The sequence below is a fragment of the Coregonus clupeaformis genome, chromosome 5 (genome assembly GCF_020615455.1).
Source record: "Coregonus clupeaformis isolate EN_2021a chromosome 5, ASM2061545v1, whole genome shotgun sequence".
In the NCBI taxonomy this organism is placed as follows: domain Eukaryota; kingdom Metazoa; phylum Chordata; class Actinopteri; order Salmoniformes; family Salmonidae; genus Coregonus; species Coregonus clupeaformis.
In genome coordinates, this window is record NC_059196.1 from 31,808,660 (window position 1) to 31,833,497 (window position 24,838).

General features: G+C 44.8%; 1 protein-coding gene across 3 annotated transcripts; it reads right to left on the bottom strand.

Annotated features, from left to right (window-relative positions):
- Positions 1 to 902: 902 nt before the first annotated feature.
- Positions 903 to 24,838, bottom strand: LOC121566880 (protein FAM131A-like). Of its 3 annotated transcripts, none has more exons than XM_041876776.2 (5): positions 24,574 to 24,838; positions 9,531 to 9,624; positions 9,180 to 9,362; positions 2,477 to 2,608; positions 903 to 1,616 (listed from the first exon to the last, which is right to left on the bottom strand). In XM_041876776.2, the coding sequence occupies exons 2-5, from the start codon at positions 9,598 to 9,600 to the stop codon at positions 1,012 to 1,014; spliced, it is 990 nt and encodes a 329-aa protein (XP_041732710.1). In that variant the 5' UTR covers positions 9,601 to 9,624; positions 24,574 to 24,838; the 3' UTR covers positions 903 to 1,011. The 3 variants fall into 3 exon arrangements, with proteins under 3 accessions (XP_041732710.1, XP_041732709.1, XP_041732708.1); XM_041876775.2 differs by lacking the exon at positions 24,574 to 24,838 and adding an exon at positions 24,017 to 24,137; XM_041876774.2 differs by lacking the exon at positions 24,574 to 24,838 and adding an exon at positions 13,131 to 13,550.

Consider the following 24,838-nt stretch of genomic DNA (forward strand, 5'->3'; position numbering starts at 1 on the left):
GCCACGTCATTGACCGTGCCGTCGGACACCAGATTGGTATAGCATATGATGTGGTTAGCTGATAGGTAAAATACCTATCCAGGCATTGTAAGATCTGGCATGCGTCAGCAACGCCTGGGCAGAGGAACGCGCCTAACATCTCTTGCAAAGGAGAGGAGGGGTTTCAGGTTTCAGGATGCAGTGGAACCTGTCCACCAGTGGGAAACACTGTATCTGGGTAGGGGCAGGGGAAGGGCGGGGTTATACAGAACAGCCCAAACTACAAACCGACGTGCTCAAGACCAGGTCAGCACACAAGTTCAGTTCAGCACTTGCAAACACATGCAGAGTTTTAAGATTCAGTCTTTTCCCTGTCAGTTGTGTCCCTTTTAGTTCTTAGCAGTTTCTCGCTTTCTTGTTGTGGGTGGGTGGAGCACTGAACCCCACTGGCCAATCCGTGTGCTTCTTACTGAAACCACAGACCAATCGTTGGGCTTCTTACTGGAGGCTGTGACAGCCAATCCAGCTCACCTGCTTCACATTGATAGAAAAGATTGTTTGGACGCCTCAAGACAAAAATATATTGATACATATCAAATCGCCAGGGGGGCAGGCGGGTAGGGGATTGAAATGTTGCGATCAGGTCAAGACAGAGGGGTTACACTGCAGTAAGAGTTCAAGTCATGAAAAAAACATGCAGAGGCCATGGGAGGGACGGAGAGATGGAGGGAGAGATGGACGGAGAGATGGAGGGAGAGATGGAGGGAGAGATGGACGGAGAGATGGACGGAGAGATGGACGGAGAGATGGAGGGAGAGATGGAGGGAGAGATGGAGGGAGAGATGGACGGAGAGATGGAGGGAGAGATGGAGGGAGAGATGGAGGGAGAGATGGAGGGAGAGATGGAGGGAGAGATGGAGGGAGAGATGGAGGGAGAGATGGAGGGAGAGATGGAGGGAGAGATGGACGGAGAGATGGACGGAGAGATGGAGGGAGAAACAATGGATGAAACAAAAATCAATGACAGGGGAGTCATTCGTTTCCCTGCTCTCTCTCCCTCTCCTCCTCCTCCTCCTCTTCCTCCTCTTCATCCTCGTCCAGAGACACCACTCCGGAGGAGGCTACGTCTGAGACCTTCCTGTGGGTGGCATAGTCAGGTGGGTACACCTCGCCATCTCCTTCTCTCTGGCACACGGTGCCCTCATAGTCTTTGCAGGGCGTATCGTCGTCCTCCCCGGGCGACAGGTAGGTCTCGGAGTAGGTCACAGAGTAGCAGGGCGATTCCTCCCCCCCCGGCCGGCCCCTTCCATCCCCCAGGCTATTGAAGTCCCCTCTCCCTCTAACACCCTGCCCCACCCTCTGGAGGCGGGCCAACAGCATCTCCTCCCCCCCTTGCAGGGCCGAGAGGATCTTGGCGGCCAGCTCGGCGGCATTACCGTGGTTGTTGCCGCAGTGATGGGTGAGATCTCGCAGTAAGGGATGTTGCTCATCCAAGCTGCAGAGGCTGGAGCAGAGGGTGTCTGTGGAGGTGGGGGAGGGCCCGTCTCCTCCTCCTGCCCCCTCGCAGCACGGCCCCCGCAGACCCAGGTGCTGACACACCTGACTGTGAAGAAGGTCCCTCAGGTAGGGGGGCACCTCTGGAGCCAAAGAGGGGGGAGAAGAGAGACAGTGAGTGTACTGAATGATCCTGCCTAATGTCTGACCATGCCTGACGAGGTCACGTAGTCAGGAAAAACTATGAGCCCTACTGATGAGAGACAATGTATTGTTATGGAATGACAGCAGACACGTTAAATAATGAAACTGACTTATCAGGCTAAATCTGGAAAGGGTGGAGGTTATAGGATTCAAGCTGATCCTAGATCTGCGCCTTTGGGGCAGCTTCTCAACCATATAGTGTTACGGAATAAAATACGTCATACTAAATTAAAATAAATGACATTATCAAGCAAAACAAAGCTGTCATATTTGGTGCAGTGGAGTAATCAATCAGCCTAAAAGCATTGGCATCCCCACAATAGATTCACACACAAACATACACACACACACACACACACACACACACACACACACACAGTAAATGTATAGTCCACTCACACAGCCAACAAACTCATATAGCAACCCCCACCCCCAGTCTGCAGCAAAGGAATCAAATTAAACTTGCAGGAGGGATATCAAATTGCGCCGGGGAACAACATTTTTTTAAATGAAAGTAGGGCACTGGGACAATAAGAGTTCCAGACAGCCTCGTCACCACACAGAGAGAGGAGACAGAGAGAGGTGGGGGGATGGGGAGAAAGGTACGTGCAGGGCCTGGAGGGTATAAAGCAGGGGAGGAATAAATGAAGGTATTAGAAAGGAGGACCATGCACTCTTCAGTGATACTCCAGTTGTAATAGGGTAGTTTTGGCTCAAATTTGGAAGTTAAAAAATGAAGTTGGTATCGTTAGATGTTTTGGAGGTGGTCTGATTATGTGTGTGTGTCTGTGTACAGTACCTGTGCTTTGTGTTGTGGGCTCGTTGGCGGGAATGAAGTCCTCATCATATGAGTCGTCATTAGAATCATCTCCGTCCACGGATGACCAGGCTCTCAGCTTTGCCTCCGCTATGGCAAACTGCTCCGCCACACCTGCACACACACACACATAGGTTAGACATCATATTCACAAACATTCAATACACACACTCACACATACAGGTTTGTACAGTGGGGGAAAAAAAGTATTTAGTCAGCCACCAATTGTGCAAGTTCTCCCACTTAAAAAGATGAGAGAGGCCTGTAATTTTCATCATAGGTACACGTCAACTATGACAGACAAAATGAGAAAACAAAATCCAGAAAATCATTGTAGGATTTTTAATGAATTTATTTGCAAATTATGGTGGAAAATAAGTATTTGGTCAATAACAAAAGTTTCTCAATACTTTATTATATACCCTTTGTTGGCAATGACACAGGTCAAACGTTTTCTGTAAGTCTTCACAAGGTTTTCACACACTGTTGCTGGTATTTTGGCCCATTCCTCCATGCAGATCTCCTCTAGAGCAGTGATGTTTTGGGGCTGTCGCTGGGCAACACGGACTTTCAACTCCCTCCAAAGATTTTCTATGGGGTTGAGATCTGGAGACTGGCTAGGCCACTCCAGGACCTTGAAATGCTTCTTACGAAGCCACTCCTTCGTTGCCCGGGCGGTGTGTTTGGGATCATTGTCATGCTGAAAGACCCAGACACCTTTCATCTTCAATGCCCTTGCTGATGGAAGGAGGTTTTCACTCAAAATCTCACGATACATGGCCCCATTCATTCTTTCCTTTACACGGATCAGTCGTCCTGGTCCCTTTGCAGAAAAACAGCCCCAAAGCATGATGTTTCCACCCCCATGCTTCACAGTAGGTATGGTGTTCTTTGGATGCAACTCAGCATTCTTTGTCCTCCAAACACGATTATTTTTTCTCAATTTGTCTGTCATAGTTGACATGTACCTATGATGAAAATTACAGGCCTCTCTCATCTTTTTAAGTGGGAGAACTTGCACAATTGGTGGCTGACTAAATACTTTTTTCCCCCACTGTATTTGTATTTATTATGGATCCCCATTAGCTGCTGCCAAGGCAGCAGCTACTCTTCCTGGGGTCCGGCAAAATTAAGGCAGTTATACAATTTTAAAAACATTACAATACATTCACAACAGATTTCACAACATATTAAGGGTGTGCCCTCAGGCCCCTACTCTACTACCACATATCTATAATACAAAATCCATGTGTGCGTGTGTGTATAGTGTGTATGTTATCCTGTGTGTGTATGCGTGTGTCTGTGCCTATGTTTGTGTTGCTTCACAGTCCTCGCTGTTCGATATGGTGTATTTTTATCAGTTTTTTTCTATCTGATTCTACTGCTTGCATCAGTTACCTGATGTGGAATAGAGTTCCATGTAGTCATGGCTCTATGTAGTACTGTGCGCCTCCCATAGTCTGTTCTGGAGTTATGGAATGTGAAGAGACCTCTGGTGGCATGTCTTGTGGGGTATGCATGGGTGTCTGAGCACAAGTTTTTCCAAAACTTTACTAAGGGTTGGTAACAGGCTGACTGGTCGGCTATTTGAGCCAGTAAAGGGGGCTTTACTATTCTTAGGTAGCGGAATGACTTTTGCTTCCCTCCAGGCCTGAGGGCACACTTTCTAGTAGGCTTAAATTGAATATATGGCAAATAGGAGTGGAAATATAATCTGCTATTATCCTCAGTAATTTTCCATCCAAGTTGTCAGATTCCAGTGGCTTGTCATTGTTGATAGACAGAGATAATCAGGTTAGACATCATATTCACAGAAATTCATGCTTTTTTGATTGACAGGTCCTTTCTGTGGAAGACAGAGTACAGGGATAGACAGCAAGGTTCTAAACCGGAGAGGTCGTAGATCATACAAACATATAAACATGTCACCTGGGTATGTATGCAAACACTGCAAATAATTCACAAATACAACACACAGGTAGAGTGCATTCGGAAATTGTTCAGACCCTTTGACTTTTTCCACATTTTGTTTCCCTCATAAATCTACACACAGTACCCCATAATGACAAAGTAAAAACAGGTTTTTAGACATTTTTGAAAATGTATAAAAAATTAAAAACGGAAATACCTTATTTACATAGGTATTCAGACCCTATGCTATGAGACTCAATTGAGCTCAGGTGCATCCTGTTTCCATTGATCATCCTTGAGATGTTTATACAACTTTATTGGAGTCCACCTGTGGTAAAATAAATTGATTGGACATGATTTGGAAAAGCACACACCTGTCTATATACAGTGAGGGAAGAAAGTATTTGATCCCCTGCTGATTTTGTACGTTTGCCCACTGACAAAGACATGATCAGTCTATAATTTTAATGGTAGGTTTATTTGAACAGTGAGAGACAGAATAACAACAACAAAATCCAGAAAAACGCATGTCAAAAATGTTATACATTTATTTGCATTTTAACGACGGAAATAAGTATTTGACCTCCTATCAATCAGAAAGATTTCTGGCTCACAGGTGTGTTTTATACAGGTAACGAGCTGAGATTAGGAGCACACTCTTAAAGGGAGTGCTCCTAATCTCAGTTTGTTACCTGTATAAAAGACACCTGTCCACAGAAGCAATTAATCAATCAAATTCGAAACTCTCCACCATGGCCAAGACCAAAGAGCTCTCCAAGGATGTCAGGGACAAGATTGTAGACCTACACAAGGCTGGAATGGCCTACAAGACCATCGCCAAGCAGCTTGGTGAGAAGGTGACAACAGTTGGTGCGATTATTCGCAAATGGAAGAAACACAAAATAACTGTCAATCTCCCTCGGCCTGGGGCTCCATGCAAGATCTCACCTCGTGGAGTTGCAATGATCATGAGAACAGTGAGGAATCAGCCCAGAACTACACAGGAGGATCTTGTCAATGATCTCAAGGCAGCTGGGACCATAGTCACCAAGAAAACAATTGGTAACACACTACGCCGTGAAGGACTGAAATCCTGCAGCGCCCGCAAGGTCCCCCTGCTCAAGAAAGCACATATACAGGCCCGTCTGAAGTTTGCCAATGAACATCTAAATGATTCAGAGGAGAACTGGGTGAAAGTGTTGTGGTCAAATGAGACCAAAATCGAGCTCTTTGCCATCAACTCAACTCGCCGTGTTTGAAGGAGGAGGAATGCTGCCTATAACCCCAAGAACACCATCCCCACCGTCAAACATGGAGGTGGAAACATTATGCTTTGGGGGTGTTTTTCTGCTAAGGGGACAGGACAACTTCACCGCATCAAAGGGATGATGGACGGGGCCATGTACCGTTAAATCTTGGATGAGAACCTCCTTCCCTCAGCCAGGGCATTGAAAATGGGTCGTGGATGGGTATTCCAGCATGACAATGACCCAAAACACACGGCCAAGGCAACAAAGGAGTGGCTCAAGAAGAAGCACATTAAGGTCCTGGAGTGGCCTAGCCAGTCTCCAGACCTTAATCCCATAGAATATCTGTGGAGGGAGCTGAAGGTTCGAGTTGCCAAACGTCAGCCTCGAAACCTTAATGACTTGGAGAAGATCTGCAAAGACGAGTGGGACAAAATCCCTCCTGAGATGTGTGCAAACCTGGTGGCCAACTACAAGAAACATCTGACCTCTGCGATTGCCAACAAGGGTTTTGCCACCAAGTACTAAGTCATGTTTTGCAGAGGGGTCAAATACTTATTTCCCTCATTAAAATGTAAATCAATTTATAACACTTTTGACATGCATTTTTCTGGATTTTTTTGTTGTTATTCTGTCTCTCACTGTTCAAATAAACCTACCATTAAAATTATAGACTGATCATGTCTTTGTCAGTGGGCAAACGTACAAAATCAGCAGGGGATCAAATACTTTTTTCCCTCACTGTAAGGTCCCACAGTTGACAGTGCATGTCAGAGAAGAAACCCAACCATGAGGTCGAAGGAATTGTCCATAGAGCTCAGAGACAGGATTGTGTCAAGGCACAGATCTGGGGAAGGGCAAAGGGTGGCTACTTTGAAGAAATGCAGTTAACTCTAACTCTATTGAACTTATCCTCTGCAGCAGAGGTAACTCTGGGTCTTCCTTTCCTGTGCCGGTCCTCATGAGAGCCAGTTTCATCATAGCGCTTGATGGTTTTTGCGACTGCACCTGAAGAAACTTTCAAAGTTCTTGAAATGTTCCGTATTTACTGACCTTCATGTCTTAAAGTAATGATGGACTGTCGTTTCTCTTTGCTTATTTGAGCTGTTCTTGCCATAATATGGACTTGGTCTTTTACCAAATAGGGCTGTCTTCTGTATACCACCCCTACCTTTTCACAACACAACTGATTGGCTCAAACGCATTAAGAAGGAAAGAAATTCCACAAATTAACGGTTAGAGCGTTGGGCCAGTAACTGAACCGTCGCTAGTTCAAATCCTCGTGCTGACAAGATCGAAAATCTGCTGATGTGCCCTTGAGCAAGGCACTTAACCCTAATTGTTGATAATGACCACTCTCTGAGGGAGTCTCAGGGAGAGTTGGGATATGCAAAAAACACATTTCCAATTCCCACGTGTATTAATACACACTTGTACATGAAATAGGACAAATATAAGCACCCACCAAATGATTATTTTACTACACACACACAGGGGACACGGTGACCGTGGGTTTTCTCTGTGGCTGAGGTGACTCGGCATGTGACAGAGCCAGAGAGAGGAGCTGACCAATCACCACCAATCACTGTCACCAGCTAGCCAATCACAAATGACCTGTTTCTCTCAGCTGCACCAATGGCCTTCCTTTCCTCATTCCTCTCCTCTCTTTTGTATTCTATCCAATCCCTCTCTTTTCTCATTCCTCTCTTCTCGTGTATTGGTCATCTCTCTCCCTTAGCAACGCACCTTGTGTTCCTCTCCTTTCCTCATTCATCTCATTTTCCTTTGCATTTCAATCTCCTTCTTTTTCAACTTATTTCGTTTTCATCGCACTCTCTCTTTCTCTCCTCACCCCTCTCATCTCATTTCAATGTAAATTTTCTCTCTCTATTTCCCTCTCCCCTGTTCTCTGCAGTCATGCGTTCTGTATTAATGTGTTGATTCACACAGAGATCAATTCTACCATTCATATTCTACTGTGGCTCAGCCCTAAACTCAGCCTTCACACACAGGAAGGCCCGTCCTCCGACACATACCACTAGTCTCGTTCTTTACATTTCTGTTCCTCATTGTCTTTCTCCATCTTATACACTCAAGGTTTACATCCATTCTGCATACACGTGTGTGTGTGCGCTATGTTCCTGCAGAGATTGGCTCTTCTCGCATGCAGACATGTTTAGACCAGCACACTCCCAGAACACTTTGATGGCCTCTACAGAGTAAACCCATGGACCTGGCTCCAACTGAACTCAATGTGAAAATCAGCATATTTCACAGATGATGGCAGAGGGCAAACACTGCAGTTTCTCTGGACCCCCCCCACACACACACACACACACAGTAACATTTTACACACTCTCACACATACAAACACACACTGAAAATTACACTCTTCTATACACACTCTCTCTATCACACTCACACAGTCTAAAGTGTGAAATAAGCTCCTTTAAGTGTTGGTCAGGGCTGACAGCCAGACTCCTGCAGGGGGAGAACCACTGTCCAAGAATGTGTGTGTGTGTGTGTGTGTGTGTGTGTGTGTGTGTGTGTGTGTGTGTTAGAGAGAGAGGCCGAGACGGAGATGTGTGTGTGCTGGCACGGGCTGGTCCATCAATAGGACAACCCCACATGGACACAACCACCACTGTACCTCCCATTCAGCTGGCTTAATCTATCATGAGAGCCAGCAAACAGACAGACACACACACACACACACACACATACATATCATATACAGTGCATACATAGGGGAAGGGGATAGAAGTGTTTGCATGCCTGTATGTGTGTAAAGGGGGCATATTGGGTGGAGAGGAGAGGAGAGGAGAGGAGAGGAGAGGAGAGGAGAGGAGAGGAGGGACACAGAGAAAAGCGCTCAGTCACGCCGGCACTAGCCAGGAGCAGAACCTTACTGTGCAAATTAACCTTGAGAGGCTGCACTGCAGCGAGGGAGGGAGAATGGCGAGAGAGAGGGTGAAAGACAGAGAGGAATGAGGAGAGAGAGGGTGAAAGACAGAGAGGAATGAGGAGAGAGAGGGTGAAAGACAGAGAGGAATGAGGAGAGAGAGGGTGAAAGACAGAGAGGAATGAGGAGAGAGAGGGTGAAAGACAGAGAGGAATGAGGAGAGAGAGGGTGAAAGACAGAGAGGAATGAGGAGAGAGAGGGTGAAAGACAGAGAGGAATGAGGAGAGAGAGGGTGAAAGACAGAGAGGAATGAGGAGAGAGAGGGTGAAAGACGAAGAGCGAAGAGCGAAGGAACGAGGGACCTAGAATGGGTAGAGAGATAGACGGAGACAAGGTAAAAGAGAGAGGGATAGGGAGACAGAGTGAAAGAGAAAAAGAGGGAGGCAGACAGGGACAGAGGAAAAATGAGTGGCATAGAAAGAAGGGGACAAAAAAACTGAGAGAAAGAGGAACATTTCACAACATTTTAATACCTAAGTCATTGGTGCAAAAAACATTCTCAGTCAACTTACCTGTTAAAGTAAAACTAAATGATCCTAATGATAAACAAGGTAGGCCTACTGACCTGCAGCGAAGCGTGCCTCCTGTTCTCCCTCAGTGAGATCAGAGTAGTTGTTGAAGTCAGACTCCAGAGCTGTGGGGGTGTCAGTGGGCTTACACCAGCCCTTCCACTCTATCAGGTGGGCCACCCTGCCCTGGGCCATGCCTGTAGGCCGCGTCACATGGTCCTTCATCGCCTGGGAGATGCCTAGAGGTCAAAGATTAGAGGGCAAGGGTCACATACATGTAAAGTATAAAGACTATAGCAGGCAGGCTTTGTTTTTGTTTTGTGTGTGTGTGTGTGTGTCTGTGTGTGTCTGTGTGTGTGTGTGTCTACGTGCGTGTGTTTGCGTTCGGGCGCAATGCTCGTATTTACCATGTAATGAAGATCTGGCTAACGCCGCAATCTCTTGAATGGTAAGTGCTCTTCTCGATTTTGGTAACATTTCAACGGTGTCTTCAACATTTACCTGTGAAGGAAAAAACAAGCACTAGTAAAGAATGACTCATACACTACATTAATGATGACAAGCAGTATAGGCTATTATACAGATGCACTCTATATGCTATGACTACCAAGAAATCCATTCAAACTGATCTAAAAGAGCACTCATGTTTTTAAGGAAGAGAAAATACCTCTGTTTTCATTGCTTTTACACACACGCACACGCACACACACACACACTGCATCAAAGATATGAAGGGCCATTGCAAGATTATTATGATGAAACGACAGAACAACCCCCCTCCTCTCTACTCTACTCCCTTGGTCTGGTCTATCCCTCCTCTCTACTCTACTCCCTTGGTCTGGTCTATCCATCCTCTCTACTCTACTCCCTTGGTCTGGTCTATCCCTCCTCTCTACTCTACTCCCTTGGTCTGGTCTATCCCTCCTCTCTACTCTACTCCCTTGGTCTGGTCTATCCATCCTCTCTACTCTACTCCCTTGGTCTGGTCTATCCATCCTCTCTACTCTACTCCCTTGGTCTGGTCTATCCATCCTCTCTACTCTACTCCCTTGGTCTGGTCTATCCCTCCTCTCTACTCTACTCCCTTGGTCTGGTCTATCCATCCTCTCTACTCTACTCCCTTGGTCTGGTCTATCCATCCTCTCTACTCTACTCCCTTGGTCTGGTCTATCCATCCTCTCTACTCTACTCCCTTGGTCTGGTCTATCCCTCCTCTCTACTCTACTCCCTTGGTCTGGTCTATCCCTCCTCTCTACTCCCTTGGTCTGGTCTATCCATCCTCTCTCCGCCCTTGGTCTGGTCTATCCATCCTCTCTACTCTACTCCCTTGGTCTGGTCTTTCCATCCTCTCTACTCTACTCCCTTGGTCTGGTCTATCCATCCTCTCTACTCTCCGCCCTTGGTCTGGTCTATCCATCCTCTCTACTCTACTCCCTTGGTCTGGTCTATCCATCCTCTCTACTCTACTCCCTTGGTCTGGTCTATCCATCCTCTCTCCGCCCTTGGTCTGGTCTATCCATCCTCTCTACTCTACTCCCTTGGTCTGGTCTATCCCTCCTCTCTACTCTACTCCCTTGTTCTGGTCTATCCATCCTCTCTACTCTACTCCCTTGGTCTGGTCTATCCATCCTCTCTACTCTACTCCCTTGGTCTGGTCTATCCATCCTCTCTACTCTACTCCCTTGGTCTGGTCTATCCATCCTCTCTACTCTACTCCCTTGGTCTGGTCTATCCCTCCTCTCTACTCTACTCCCTTGGTCTGGTCTATCCCTCCTCTCTACTCTACTCCCTTGGTCTGGTCTATCCATCCTCTCTACTCTACGCCCTTGGTCTGGTCTATCCATCCTCTCTACTCTACTCCCTTGGTCTGGTCTATCCATCCTCTCTACTCTACTCCCTTGGTCTGGTCTATCCATCCTCTCTACTCTACTCCCTTGGTCTGGTCTATCCATCCTCTCTACTCTACTCCCTTGGTCTGGTCTATCCATCCTCTCTACTCTACGCCCTTGGTCTGGTCTATCCATCCTCTCTACTCTACGCCCTTGGTCTGGTCTATCCATCCTCTCTACTCTACTCCCTTGGTCTGGTCTATCCATCCTCTCTACTCACCCCTTGGTCTGGTCTATCCATCCTCTCTACTCTACGCCCTTGGTCTGGTCTATCCATCCTCTCTACTCTACTCCCTTGGTCTGGTCTATCCATCCTCTCTACTACTCCCTTGGTCTGGTCTATCCATCCTCTCTACTCTACTCCCTTGGTCTGGTCTATCCATCCTCTCTACTCTACGCCCTTGGTCTGGTCTATCCATCCTCTCTACTCTACTCCCTTGGTCTGGTCTATCCATCCTCTCTACTCTACTCCCTTGGTCTGGTCTATCCATCCTCTCTACTCTACTCCCTTGGTCTGGTCTATCCATCCTCTCTACTCTACTCCCTTGGTCTGGTCTATCCCTCCTCTCTACTCTACTCCCTTGGTCTGGTCTATCCATCCTCTCTACTCTACTCCCTTGGTCTGGTCTATCCATCCTCTGTACTCTACTCCCTTGGTCTGGTCTATCCATCCTCTCTACTCTACTCCCTTGGTCTGGTCTGTCAATCCTCTCTACTCTACTGCCTTGGTCTGGTCTGTCAATCCTCTCTACTCTCCTTCCTTAGAACGGTCTGCCCATCCTGTAAAGTCACACCGCAGACATTGTATCTGGTGTTGACACGCGCTTTTGTTCGCCATCGCTTTTTATAGCCTAACTTGGTCCACGTGTTTATAATGTCGACAGCTAGCTGATCCCACGTCAAGCTAAGCTTGCGCATTGCTAATTCATGACGGTAGAACGAAATGACAGTTTTTGGGGCGCTCTAAATACTGAAACGTTTTGAAACAGCCCTGAGGCAGGGGCTCTGCGAGCTCAGATGTTCCCGCGCTGGCGATTGTCACCACTACCGAGAGGCGTGATAATCCTCTAGCGCCGCAGAGGAGAGAGACCCGAGCTCTCACATCACTTTAGAAAATCGGGGAGATATGACATGCCTTCGAGTTTCACATGACCCCAGGCGCCACTGCACTTTACAACGCCGTCACACCTCCTTCTACCTCTTCACCCACTCTCCCCTACTGCCCTACTGAACGCGAGCTGGGAGCTCGGAATGGCGAAGGCATCGGCGGCATTCATCCCCACACAGACGGGTGAAGATGATGGCACTCTTGTGCTTCACATGCACGGACACACACACACATCCCTTCTGTAAAATAACGAGGACATGCCCGGTGTTTTACTGACAAGCCATGGGCTAATCTGGCACAGTCTAGTGAACAGAAAGCAAGGTGCCGAGGTTGCCATTACTCAGTTTAAAATCCGAGACTCGCCTGTGGCATTCGCTGTCGTTTCTGTTGAACCATTCATTTACCATAAACTCTCTATGGTGACAACAGTTCTATGTAGCATTCTCAACACAGAAAAATAAACGAAAACATCAACAGCACCGGCACCGGCAGTAGGCTATATATTTATTGAGTAATTGGCTTTCCGCGTATCTGTTCGGTGTATTGAACTCCCGGTCGCCAAAGCTGCAGACGCAATGCCACAGGTTTCATAAGAGAACCGACAAAGATATCGCCGTCGAACAGGAATTTATTTACAACTACTGCCCTTATGTTAAGATTAATTAAATAGAGAAAATATTATATTAAAGTTCAATTTGCCAAAATAAACTAGGATGGCCCAAAAGGTTGCAAAACAGGTGCCAGAGTGACGTGCATATAGCGACAGGGAGACACAGCAATGCCCTACTACAGGCTTTTCAACACTGGACAGCTCTACTTTAGTTCCTTTGAATTGAATACGCTGAATATGAGGCATTTCCGCAAGTAGGGTATGCTGTAAAATGATATCACAAAAACAAACACTGGCTACACGCACACAGACACCCACATACACACACGCAAAGATTGCATGCAATAATAGGCTTCCATAGCAACAAAGTCATTGGCATCAGTGAAATGTAGGCTAATACCAGTGTTCCTTCATCCGTGACAACGCCCCTTGTTTTCTCGCAGAAGAGCAGCTTTTCCATAGAAAATAGGATGCAAATCGAATCCCTCTTCTCGAACATGCCACGCTGCTGCGTGTGTTTGCGGAGCTCGCCTCCTCGCGACCCTATGCCTGTGTGCTTCGAAAACGGTTATCCTTTGCTCAACTTTCCACTAAAGGAGCATTGCTATAGCAACTGATCACCAAGGAGCAATTTCTCTCAGGATACGTGGATCTGTGATTCGTAGATGACGTCACATGCACCACCGATGGCCACAATACCGCTTCTTTGCTGCTGCAACCCCCCGTCTTTTACTCCTATTCTCAATCTAGTTATACGTTCATATGTTCCTCTGGAAGACCAAAGCCTCAAATGCTTTTTATAGGTTTCAGAGGCGACACTGTCTGTCTACAAACAGATGCGACATCTATATTGCTTGTTGAACGTGGAGAGAGGACGGGCCGACACGCGAGCACCCGCGGAGCATCAGTCTGGCAATGGGCACGCACGCACGGCTCTGCGACAGTGCCTGAAGGGTCACCAAGCGGCAAACAAGCATAATGACCCTGGCCGTTCTATTCCAACGCCGAGATATTTAATAGAGCCGTGTAGAGAGGAGAGAGAGGAATATTTTGGCGGTGCTAATCATCTCCTCGTTCCTGCAGCCTGGCTCATTGCGAAATCCAGATGGTGCGCGCTGATCGATAAAATGAGATGAGTCGGATTTATCATTAGCTTTGAGTGAATTATTCCAGCAACCTGCTAACTTCTATTTACTTCTTTATAGCCTGCAGAAGACTGTCAATAGAGAGAGATAAAATGGATTAAATGAGATAGGCATATATAATCTGTGAGCCGGTTCATTGCATAATTGTTTCCACCTCTGGATAGGCCTATACCTAAAATTGATTAGATATTGCCAAATCGTTAGAAAATTGTGCCAGTCAGTAAATAATATTAATACATTGATTTTGTATTGTAGATATGTGATAGTAGAGTAACAGCAGCACCTGCTCAGGTTGAATCAAACCAACCCAATGTCAACGTGGCACTGCGGCCAACCTCCGGGTACAGAGAAGCCAGGCAGTCAGTCAGAAGAGGTGAAGCCTACACAGTAAATGAGACTGCAGCATTGGCCGCCGAGCCGCTGCCGACCCAACCGTCCAACTCTCCGTAGTAGAGCTGTTTAATTGCATTTAGGCCAAGGCAAAAAGGCATTACATTCAGTGCCATTGAGATTCCCATTTGAAAGCTGCATTAAAAATTAATTGCTAATTACTTTGAATGACTTCATATAATAATTAGAAAACTAACTGGTGAACATTTAATGAAAACCAAAATGGAGGAACCCAAAGTGGGAATCACTCGTTAACGACTTGGACGGCTTAGTTAATTAGGTAATTATTAAACCAGAAAAGGTTGAGAAAATAATGTTCTGCTTCACATCGCGAATTACTACTGACTTCGAAGAGAACTCAATTCAGAGCTAGGCTACTGTCAGCTTTGATTATTTGGGTGCCCCTGCGGTCTATAATGGGCGATCCCATTGCATTAGACAAAATATAAGCTACACTTAAACGAGCAACACGGAGGTTTATGTAATTGTAGGCCTATTCCAAATAGGCTACTGCGGTTAACACACATAAACATATTGGTGAAACAAATGCTCAGTTCAGAACTGCTGCTTTAGGCTGATGGAAAATGATGTAAACGCACCCATTATAACAGCGATGAACAATGATGTTCCACCTCATGCAGCGCATTATCGAGTAAACAGTATAGGCCTAATCAATTAGCATTCCTCCAGTGCAAACATCTCCTGTGATAGAGGGTCGCGCATGAATGCTCTGTGTATGATAGCTGTTAGCTGGGCGGCAGGGCCAGGGGACTCGGAGGTGTCAAGTAACTATGTGTGGACCGAGACAAAAAAAGGGTCAAACTGTGAGAATCAGCACCTCGCAGTGGTCGTGTCCCTAGTGGCGCGTGGAGATGAGTCTGAGAGCTAAGCAGGTCCGCGTGTTCCCCAAGAGTCCACGCGCAAAGTAGGACCGTCGACCGCAACTGTCGAAGGGAGAGAATTTATAGGTGAACAAAAATCACCATGCCAACCATTCCTCGAGAGGGACTCAGCAGCCACTGCAGGGGCTAACCCAGAGGGAGCGTTTAGAATGCCTCAATGTAGTGTCTCTTAGATAAGGCCGATTATTAACCACAGTTAAAACCTATTTAGAATAGTAACGCAAACGCCAGGGTCCACTTGAAGTGAGATACCACGGGGGCTATGGGAGGGGGGCTGTCCTCGTCCACTTTGCAGTCATGCTACGTCATGCAGGCAAGGCTCTTATGTCGTTTGTATTTTTTTCCAACACAGACTAAGCTATATGGAGGTCCTGTGTAGAGGGGGCCAGTTACCATCCCTGCTAATCAAATAAAGCAGAGAATATAATATGCCATCGCTTTACGAAAACACACATTTTATTTTCCACCCAAACACCCCTCCAACTGGCTGCATGCACTTCAACCGCCGTCCATTATGAGTGCCAAGGCACTAACCAATAGGCCCAAATGGAAAAAGCCTATGGGCACGTCGTGCTCTAGTGAGCTCAAATGGCACCATTCCTTCAGACAGTTTCCTCAGGCTGGAATTGGCACTGCGCAAAAACCTAACTGACCAACACTCCAGAGAAATAGTCCGAATTGGTCTTGTTATTTCATAGCAACACAATCTCACACTCAATTAGTGTAAATATGTACAAAAGGTATTTCTGCAGATTTCGTGCGTTTTTGTGTGGCTTAATTCGTGTGAAAATACACACATTTATGTGCGACTTCATTCGTAGGAAAAGACGCACATTTCCGTGCGACTTCATTCATAGGAAAATGAATTTTTGGGGGGCAAACTTCGGAACAATCTTGGAGCAATGCATTTTGGGCAATGGTGTTCTACACTGCCTTTTTTGTGTCCCACATTTATTTATACAAAATAACAAACGTGTTACCCCAATATTTTTAATCACCCAGGTTGTCACCGAAATACTTATGATATAATAGTAGCCTTACTTTTTTATTTTATTTTTATTATTGCCACTGCTGTTTTCTATGCTTGTTTTTGCTTAATACTTTGGGATACTGGTGCTATGTTTTTTTGTGGTATCAATTAAGGTATTTGATTGTGGAATAGGGATACATTTTCATGATGGATAATGAATTTATCAATAAATATGGGGAAACAGAAGACCTTAAAAAAAATCTGTTTGGTTTAATTTCCCCTGGTGCAACTGCATGGTAATTGCACCTACAACGAGTCTGGACTGTGATCAATTAAGCCATATCAATGCAGTTAAACAGGTTAATGTAAAATAATGAATTATGTTGGCTTACACTTATGGCACTTCCAAGGCCGTTTCATGATGATTATTACGGTCGTGTCAATCATGTTATATACTTAGGCTATTGTAACAAGGCATATGCCAGCATTGTAGGCCTACTGCCGCTGCCCAGAGACCTACTAGGCTTTCATGGCAACGGCCCTTAGTGCTCACTTTGCCACGTGTGAGCCCTGGTTAGAGTCCCTGTTGCAGCTTTCACTTTCTTCTGCTACACTGGTGGCAGCATTTGGGATCATGTCCAGCTCACATCTAGTTATGTGATCTAGTGGAGGGAAGCATTCTGTTTTTCAACATTGTGTTGGGTGTAATTACATTGATATTTCTAGTGAACAATGGATAAGCAACAATGGGCATGACGGATAGAAGTAGTCACTACAGGTGTGATCAAGCCTTACATCAAAGTTGCCTGAAGCTGAATGGAAAATGCTATGCCCTGACCAGTTATTCAGAAGAAAATCCTCTGTGACTGTCTAATTTACAATGGCGACCTATCATTCAGGGCAGCTAAAAATAAAACAATAAAAATGATATGTTTTGTGGGGAGGTGTTGCCTGTTTTGCATGTTATTTTGGCAATAATGTTTGCAAACAATGTACAAGAAAATCATTGAGTTAATAAAGCCGCATACAAACATGGTCTCTTTTTTGCTTTCTTGAGTAAGGCAGCTCCAAAATGCAGGTGTTTCAGCCTAGCTCAGTGCTTTCTGTGGTGGTGGGGCAGCCAGCGGAAAATACGGAGCGTAGGGGTTGGTAATGTTCTCTAGTTGCTCTGTGATTGGCTCAGTGTTCTGTCAATCATGGGGACACTAAGTCACTGCTAAATCTAAGGGTAGAGCTCGAAAATTCAAGCTTCCTGGGTGCTGCCATAGAGTTACATTAGAAGTGCCTATCCAAGAAGGCTCAAGGTCATTGGCCACAGATAAAATGACGTCAAATCACATTATAGCTACAGTAGCTTTGATTGGACTGATCATGTCAACATCATACTTTCAAAATCTTAGCTAGCAGTCATCATCATGAATCAAGTCGACAATCTACTGGCAAATCATTTTTAATCCTTGTCATATGAAGATAGATAATGAAGAGAAATTATAGATAAAACGTATCGGTGCTCATCGGCCATTGGACATAAACATTACACAACAAGTTGGAAATCGCAAATTCAACATTGAGTGGTTTGGAAGGAATCAGTGGCTAACTACAAGCATTGCAAATCAATCACTAGCCTGCTATTCAGTGGAGTGGCTGTGTGGTCCCAATTCTGGGTTTAAGGGTCTCTTTTCCAAGCTTAAAATGATAAACATTCAACATTGGCCATGTTGTCAATCCAGCATGATTTCTGCCATGTTCAAAACAACTGTTAACTCGGAACTGGTAAATCTGACATCAGTGAGTTCAAGACAACTGGGAACTTGGGAAAAACGAGCTCCGACTGGGAAAATATGTTTTGAACAGTCATCCAACTCGGAATTGTAAGTCAGGAACTCGGGCCTCTTTCTAGAGCTACGACCAGAAGATCACTGACGTCATCATGATCCGACCTTGTTTTTACTGAGCTCCCAGTTGTCTTGAAAGCACCATAAATCCAGAGAATGCCAGACTTTGATGACAAAGTTTGACTGCCGCGCCACCTTCCTGTTCAAGTCAGCACAGCACAACAAGGTGAGTCCAAAAATGTGTTGTACGCTGCTGCCAGGTGTGTAGCAGTGGTGTTGGGACTGCTGTTGTGACTCTGCTGTTGGGACAGCTTTATGTAGGCCCTAACAGTTTGTGGGCACCGTTTGTCACCGTTATAGTGCAATTAATGTATTGTTTAGTGTTGTGTAGTGTAGTGGCTTTGCTGGCATGCATCCCCAAAAATGTTTGTTTGTTTGCCCCACCAAGATTTACATGCTAAAATCACCACTGATAATTTACAGTGTGGACCCAAAACAAACACAACCTACACATTTACAAACGACCTATTTAAAGTGTTATTACAACCATGGTGTTCTTTTGATACTGAAGCTTATATATCAAATAACCTGACAATGATCCACATCATATGGGTAGACAAATAATGTAAGTGTGTTATGCAGCAAAACACAACTATCCTTTTTTTAGGATGCAAACCAGTAATATCAAATCACTGTTGATCCATCCTGTTCTGATCTAATGAGATGGATGTAGGATTTTCTACGGCCTAGAATCGAGGCCTTTCCCAGTCATGAAGGACGGAGGTAGGCCCCTCTTGGTTCTCATTGGCGAAGACGGCACTCAAGTTAGGGGTTATATGTCAGATTCTCCTATACCACTTTGCCCAACATGTTATACCCCAGAGGTTGTAAATAAACCCTTTTTAAGGTGATATAACTTGTATCATTATTATAGGGCTGTGAAACCCATAGCCGAATGGCTTCAGACTGAGCATTTCTCACTATTTATATACTGATAGCAATTTCCATTTTATAACAGATACTGTCCATTTATTTACAGTAGTGTGTTGATTAATTATTGCTTTCTTCAGTGGAAATACAGAATATGTATAAAAATGCCAAATGTACCAAAAGCTGAATCAAGCAGAGATTTACAACTATTTAACCATGTTAATCATTACTGAAACATGCAAACTACAAACACTGAACCAGTTAAAGATAATGAATATATGACAACTAGATACAAATATTTTATTAAAAAGAATTCATACAAAAGTCAAGAGTTGGCTATAACATGAGTACAAACAAAGTGTGTGTGTATATGTGTGTAAGTGTTTGTGTGCGTGTGTATTATGGTGTGTATTATAATTTCCCATCATAAAAATGTATCCCCATTCCCCAATCAAATAACTTCATACGAAAAATCGTTGTATTTTTTCTCCAATTTGGCAACCCTCATAAAATTCGACATAGCCTTGTATAAAATGCATTATGAAAGAAATTGTGTAATGTACACGAAAAAGTGGAGCCTTGTATTAAATGCATTATGAAGAACATTTTGTAATGTAGGCTCCATGAAAAAATGTATTTTCCTACGAATTAAGTCGCACAAAAATGTGTGTCTTTTTGTACATATTTGCATGAGTGAGATTGTGTTGTTCATAAACGCTTGAGTCATTACTTGGCACAGTCGTGGTCCCACTTCCAGTGAGGGAAAAAAGTATTTGATCCCCTGCTGATTTTGTACGTTTGCCCACTGACAAAGAAATTATCAGTCTATAATTTTAATGGTAGGTTTATTTGAACAGTGAGAGACAGAATAACAACAAAAAAATCCAGAAAAACGCATGCCAAAAATGTTATAAATTGATTTGCATTTTAATGAGGGAAATAAGTATTTGACCCCCTCTCAATCAGAAAGATTTCTGGCTCCCAGGTGTCTTTTATACAGGTAACGAGCTGAGATTAGGAGCACACTCTTAAAGGGAATGCTCCTAATCTCAGCTTGTTACCTGTATAAAAGACACCTGTCCACAGAAGCAATCAATCAATCAGATTCCAAACTCTCCACCATGGCCAAGACCAAAGAGCTCTCCAAGGATGTCAGGGACAAGATTGTAGACCTACACAAGGCTGGAATGGGCTACAAGACCATCGCCAAGCAGCTTGGTGAGAAGGTGACAACAGTGGTGCGATTATTCGCAAATGGAAGAAACACAAAATAACTGTCAATCTCCCTTGGCCTGAGGCTCCATGCAAGATCTCACCTTGTGGAGTTGCAATGATCATGAGAACGGTGAGGAATCAGCCCAGAACTACACGGGAGGATCTTGTCAATGATCTCAAGGCAGCTGGGACCATAGTCACCAAGAAAACAATTGGTAACACACTACGCCGTGATATACAGGCCCGTCTGAAGTTTGCCAATGAACATCTAAATGATTCAGAGGAGAACTGGGTGAAAGTGTTGTGGTCAGATGAGACCAAAATCGAGCTCTTTGGCATCAACTCAACTCGCCGTGTTTGGAGGAGGAGGAATGCTGCCTATGACCACAAGAACACCATCCCCACCGTCAAACATGGAGGTGGAAACATTATGCTTTGGGGGTGTTTTTCTGCTAAGGGGACAGGACAACTTCACTGCATCAAAGGGACGATGGACGGGGCCATGTACCATTAAATCTTGGGTGAGAACCTCCTTCCCTCAGCCAGGGCATTGAAAATGGGTCGTGGATGGGTATTCCAGCATGACAATGACCCAAAACACACGGCCAAGGCAACAAAGGAGTGGCTCAAGAAGAAGCACATTAAGGTCCTGGAGTGGCCTAGCCAGTCTCCAGACCTTAATCCCATAGAATATCTGTGGAGGGAGCTGAAGGTTCGAGTTGCCAAACGTCAGGCTCAAAACCTTAATGACTTAGAGAAGATCTGCAAAGAGGAGTGGGACAAAATCCCTCCTGAGATGTGTGCAAACCTGGTGGCCAACTACAAGAAATGTCTGACCTCTGTGATTGCCAACAAGGGTTTTGGCACCAAGTACTAAGTCATGTTTTGCAGAGGGGTCAAATACTTATTTCCCTCATTAAAATGCAAATCAATTTATAACATTTTTGACATGCGTTTTTCTGGATTTTGTTGTTGTTATTCTGTCTCTCACTGTTCAAATAAACCTACCATTAAAATTATAGACTGATCATGTCTATGTCAGTAGGCAAACATACAAAATCAGCAGGGGATCAAATACTTTTTTCCCTCACTGTATGTAATAGTTTCCACCAGTTGTTCCAATACAAAAACGATAAATATTGTAGTTAATTCTATTTGTCAATCACTGAATGATGGACCAAGGTTGCAAAGCAGAAGCACGGAAATGCCATACAAGTGTTTCAGCACTTGGACAGCTCCTACTCTACAGTGCACTGTGTGATCGCTGTTTTCAATGAATAGGCTTGTGGAGCTGAGTGCAACATAATATAATAATAATATAATATGCCATTTAGCAGACGCTTTTATCCAAAGCGACTTACAGTCATGCGTGCATACATTTTTTTTTTTTGTGTATGGGTGGTCCCGGGGATCGAACCCACTACCTTTGCGTTACAAGCGCCGTGCTCTACCAGCTGAGCTACAGAGGACCATCACTACATAATCAACCATGCAAGTGCCAATAATAAATGACAAGTTCCATTTAGTAGGCTGTCAGTTGATTACAAAAACCTGTCTCTACTGGATATTTTCTTTCAGTAATCAGAGTGGGTCTATATTGTCAAAACATAACTTATATTTTGCTCTCCTCTCAAGAAAACCGTTTCTAGTTACAGCATGTAAAAAGAATAACTCTTCGCTCGATTAGTCGCGGGCAACCATCTCTGCTATTGCGGCCAATATATCTGGCCTCATCACTCACGAGCTCAAGTTGCTTGCGCCAGGAGGATTCAATATCTGGCATTTAATTGGATGTGTTGAGATCAAATGCCTCAGGGTGTGTTGTAACTTGGAATCCATGGCTCGCTCGCTAATTAAAGTATTGTTCAGAGGGGTGATGGATGCACGTGCTGTTTTGTAAATTAGATTCATGGAAGAGGCTTGGAAGGCGTTGGTTTGTCATTTGAGCCGGTGGCCGCTGGCTCCCTTTTGATGTGTGTTGATTTCCAACCCTCACACAGATTGCTGTGGGGTAGACGAGCCATGCACTGCGCCCTCTGTTACCCCCTTGGATCACACAGAGAGACCCACACATCTCACTTCCCGTTTCTATGACGACAGAATCGACATGATGCTGAGGTCGTGTTGTGTTGGTGAGAATTAGCAAACCAATAAACACAAATAGCCTACCGACCGGCACCACTCCCGAGCTAAATGCCAATATTTACATGTCTAATACCTGCCAAGTAAACAATGGTTTTCACTTGCCTTTGGATTGACAAATGGATCAGGTTATGCCCTTTTTTTTATCACAGTAGTCGCCCCACAACACAAACAACATTATATAAGACCTAAAACAACAGATGAATCAATCAGTAAAAGGCAAAGCCGCATCCCTATGTGATCAGGTCTCATGGCAATCTCTAGGATTCCATAAAGCCGCAAGTCCCTGGTCCACAGAGCAGTGCAATGAGGACCAATCTGTAAAAAAATATATAGCTAGGCCAAAATAAAATAAAAACTGATTCAAAAGCCTATGTAGCCTAGAGAAAACAAATTACGAATGGGAGGGGGTGTATGATTTGGAGCGTTGTAATCTTATAGGCATAGCCTAGGATTTGTGTATATTGTCTTCGGCAAATTGAATGGTTTACGACGTCAGATTGCACAACAGTTTCTCTGCGAGCGGATCACCAGGACATGAAAGACTCGCGGACATCCGTAATCTGTGCATACATTTTTTATTTGCTCTAGGCTATATCTTTTATATATGCTTTCTTTCGCTATTTAGGCGTAGATATCCGTGTATTTTAAATCTACATGTGTCTGCTTGAAGAGCAAGTGTCTATTACGCTGTGCACCAAGGTGCCTCGCTCTCTGTCGTTGTCGTGGAAACACGAGCTAGACCATGGCCGTGCGCCTCCTGTCTTCCGGGCTCACTGAAAGACTTAAGAGGAAATCAACATAATTATGTCAAGGCCAGCTGCGCAGTGATATAGTTATAATGGGCAAACAGGTGGGTCTTGTCTTGTAACCTACAGCAACGACAGGTCTGTGTAGACTATTACTGGGGTGACACTGATAGCCATGCACCGCACAGAACGCTACAAAGAAAGAAAGCTTGAAGCAGCTCATCTAATTCAGTTCTATGGACAGCAATATGATTACATTGACATGTTACATTCCTGACAAGTGCTGATAAGCGCTCTGACGATGATAGCACAGTAGCCTACAAGCCATCATCATCATCAAGTGTCTGAAGGAGCGATGACTTGATAGGCAATTAGAGGGTCTGGCTTCCAGATTTATAGGCATATCAAATAAATCATCCCTGGTTTGTTTTTATTGCTAACAATATTGTATTTCGCTTGCTGTGGATGATAAGCGACTGTGCGTTTGTGTGTGCGCGCGGCTGCGTGCACTGATGGATGGATGTGGGGTGCGTGTGATTTATCGCTACTGCAAGGCCCCATCAAATGAATCACGTTTCCTCACGTTTCCAGAACCGAGCGAGGGACATATCGGTGGGAAACACCAGTGAAGAGGAGATGGGAAGGCACGTTGACTATGGGGACAGACACTGAGACAGACAGACAGACAGACAGGGGAATCTTGTAAACAACCAGCGGGAGAACACGACAACTGCGGTGTCAACCGAGGAAGCTTGTCTCTCGGAAACAGCAAATCAGTCTGTGGGCTATGTAGCTCATGCCCCAACACAATGATATATTCGATTTAAATTATGCGTTTCCGGACGAGGGTAGCCCCCTATGTCTTAAAAATGACTAATTACAGCTTAGTCAATTCAACGATCTTATGATGTATGACGGCTATAAAGCCATGTCTGTAGGAATAGCTCTTGGAATAGCCCGGATAACATGAAGACAGAAAGCGCAGATAAGAACAATATGCTGTCTTACCTTGCAGCTAAACTGGGTCAATGCAGTCAAAACCATGGTGCCGGCGGGAAGAGTCTTGTCATTCAAACATAAAACCTTCAGCTCCGCATCCTTTAACAGCAGAATAATCACTTCACTCTCTCCTGCCTCGCTCATCAAAAAGCTATGCGAGATCAGCTCTCGCGGCATCTCGATGCCAACACTCCCTCCCTCCCTCCTCATCTCCTGCAGCTCCTCCAGAAGAAAGCCCCCGTCCCTCCCTATTCTCAACTAATTGACTATTATCAACAGATTTCTGGTCTATCTAGAAATCTCAAAGATGAAAACAAGGTTTACAGTCCAGTTCAATACACAAACGACTCATTGCACCTCTTACATTTCCCGTGCACAGGACTCCCCAATTCACACCAATATTTTATGCAAAAATAAGGCAGTTTTGGACGTGCTTTTAGGATCACAACAAAATTAAAGAACTCTTACCAACTGGCGTTTTGGAACCAATACAGACGATTTTCGCTTCTTAGACAAGTAGCCTAACCTACACATGTTTTCCTTCTGCAAAAAATACCTGAGCGTACCTTATAGATCTGAAGTCTCTCTCTCCTGTCTCTCCCGGGAGTCTTCTCTGGGTTCCGCAAGGATACGGCGTACTGCTCACACCCCTCGAGTGACGCCGAGGGCGGGGAAATGTCCAACCCGTTCGTCCAAGTTTTCACTTGCTTTTTGTTAATGCTTGGCTTGCTTGTGAGTTCTGTATTTTCTATGTTGCTTCTGTATTGTCTTTGCGCAGTTTTATCATTACAATATTCATATCGAGTGTAATCTATCTGCCTGTAGCCTAAC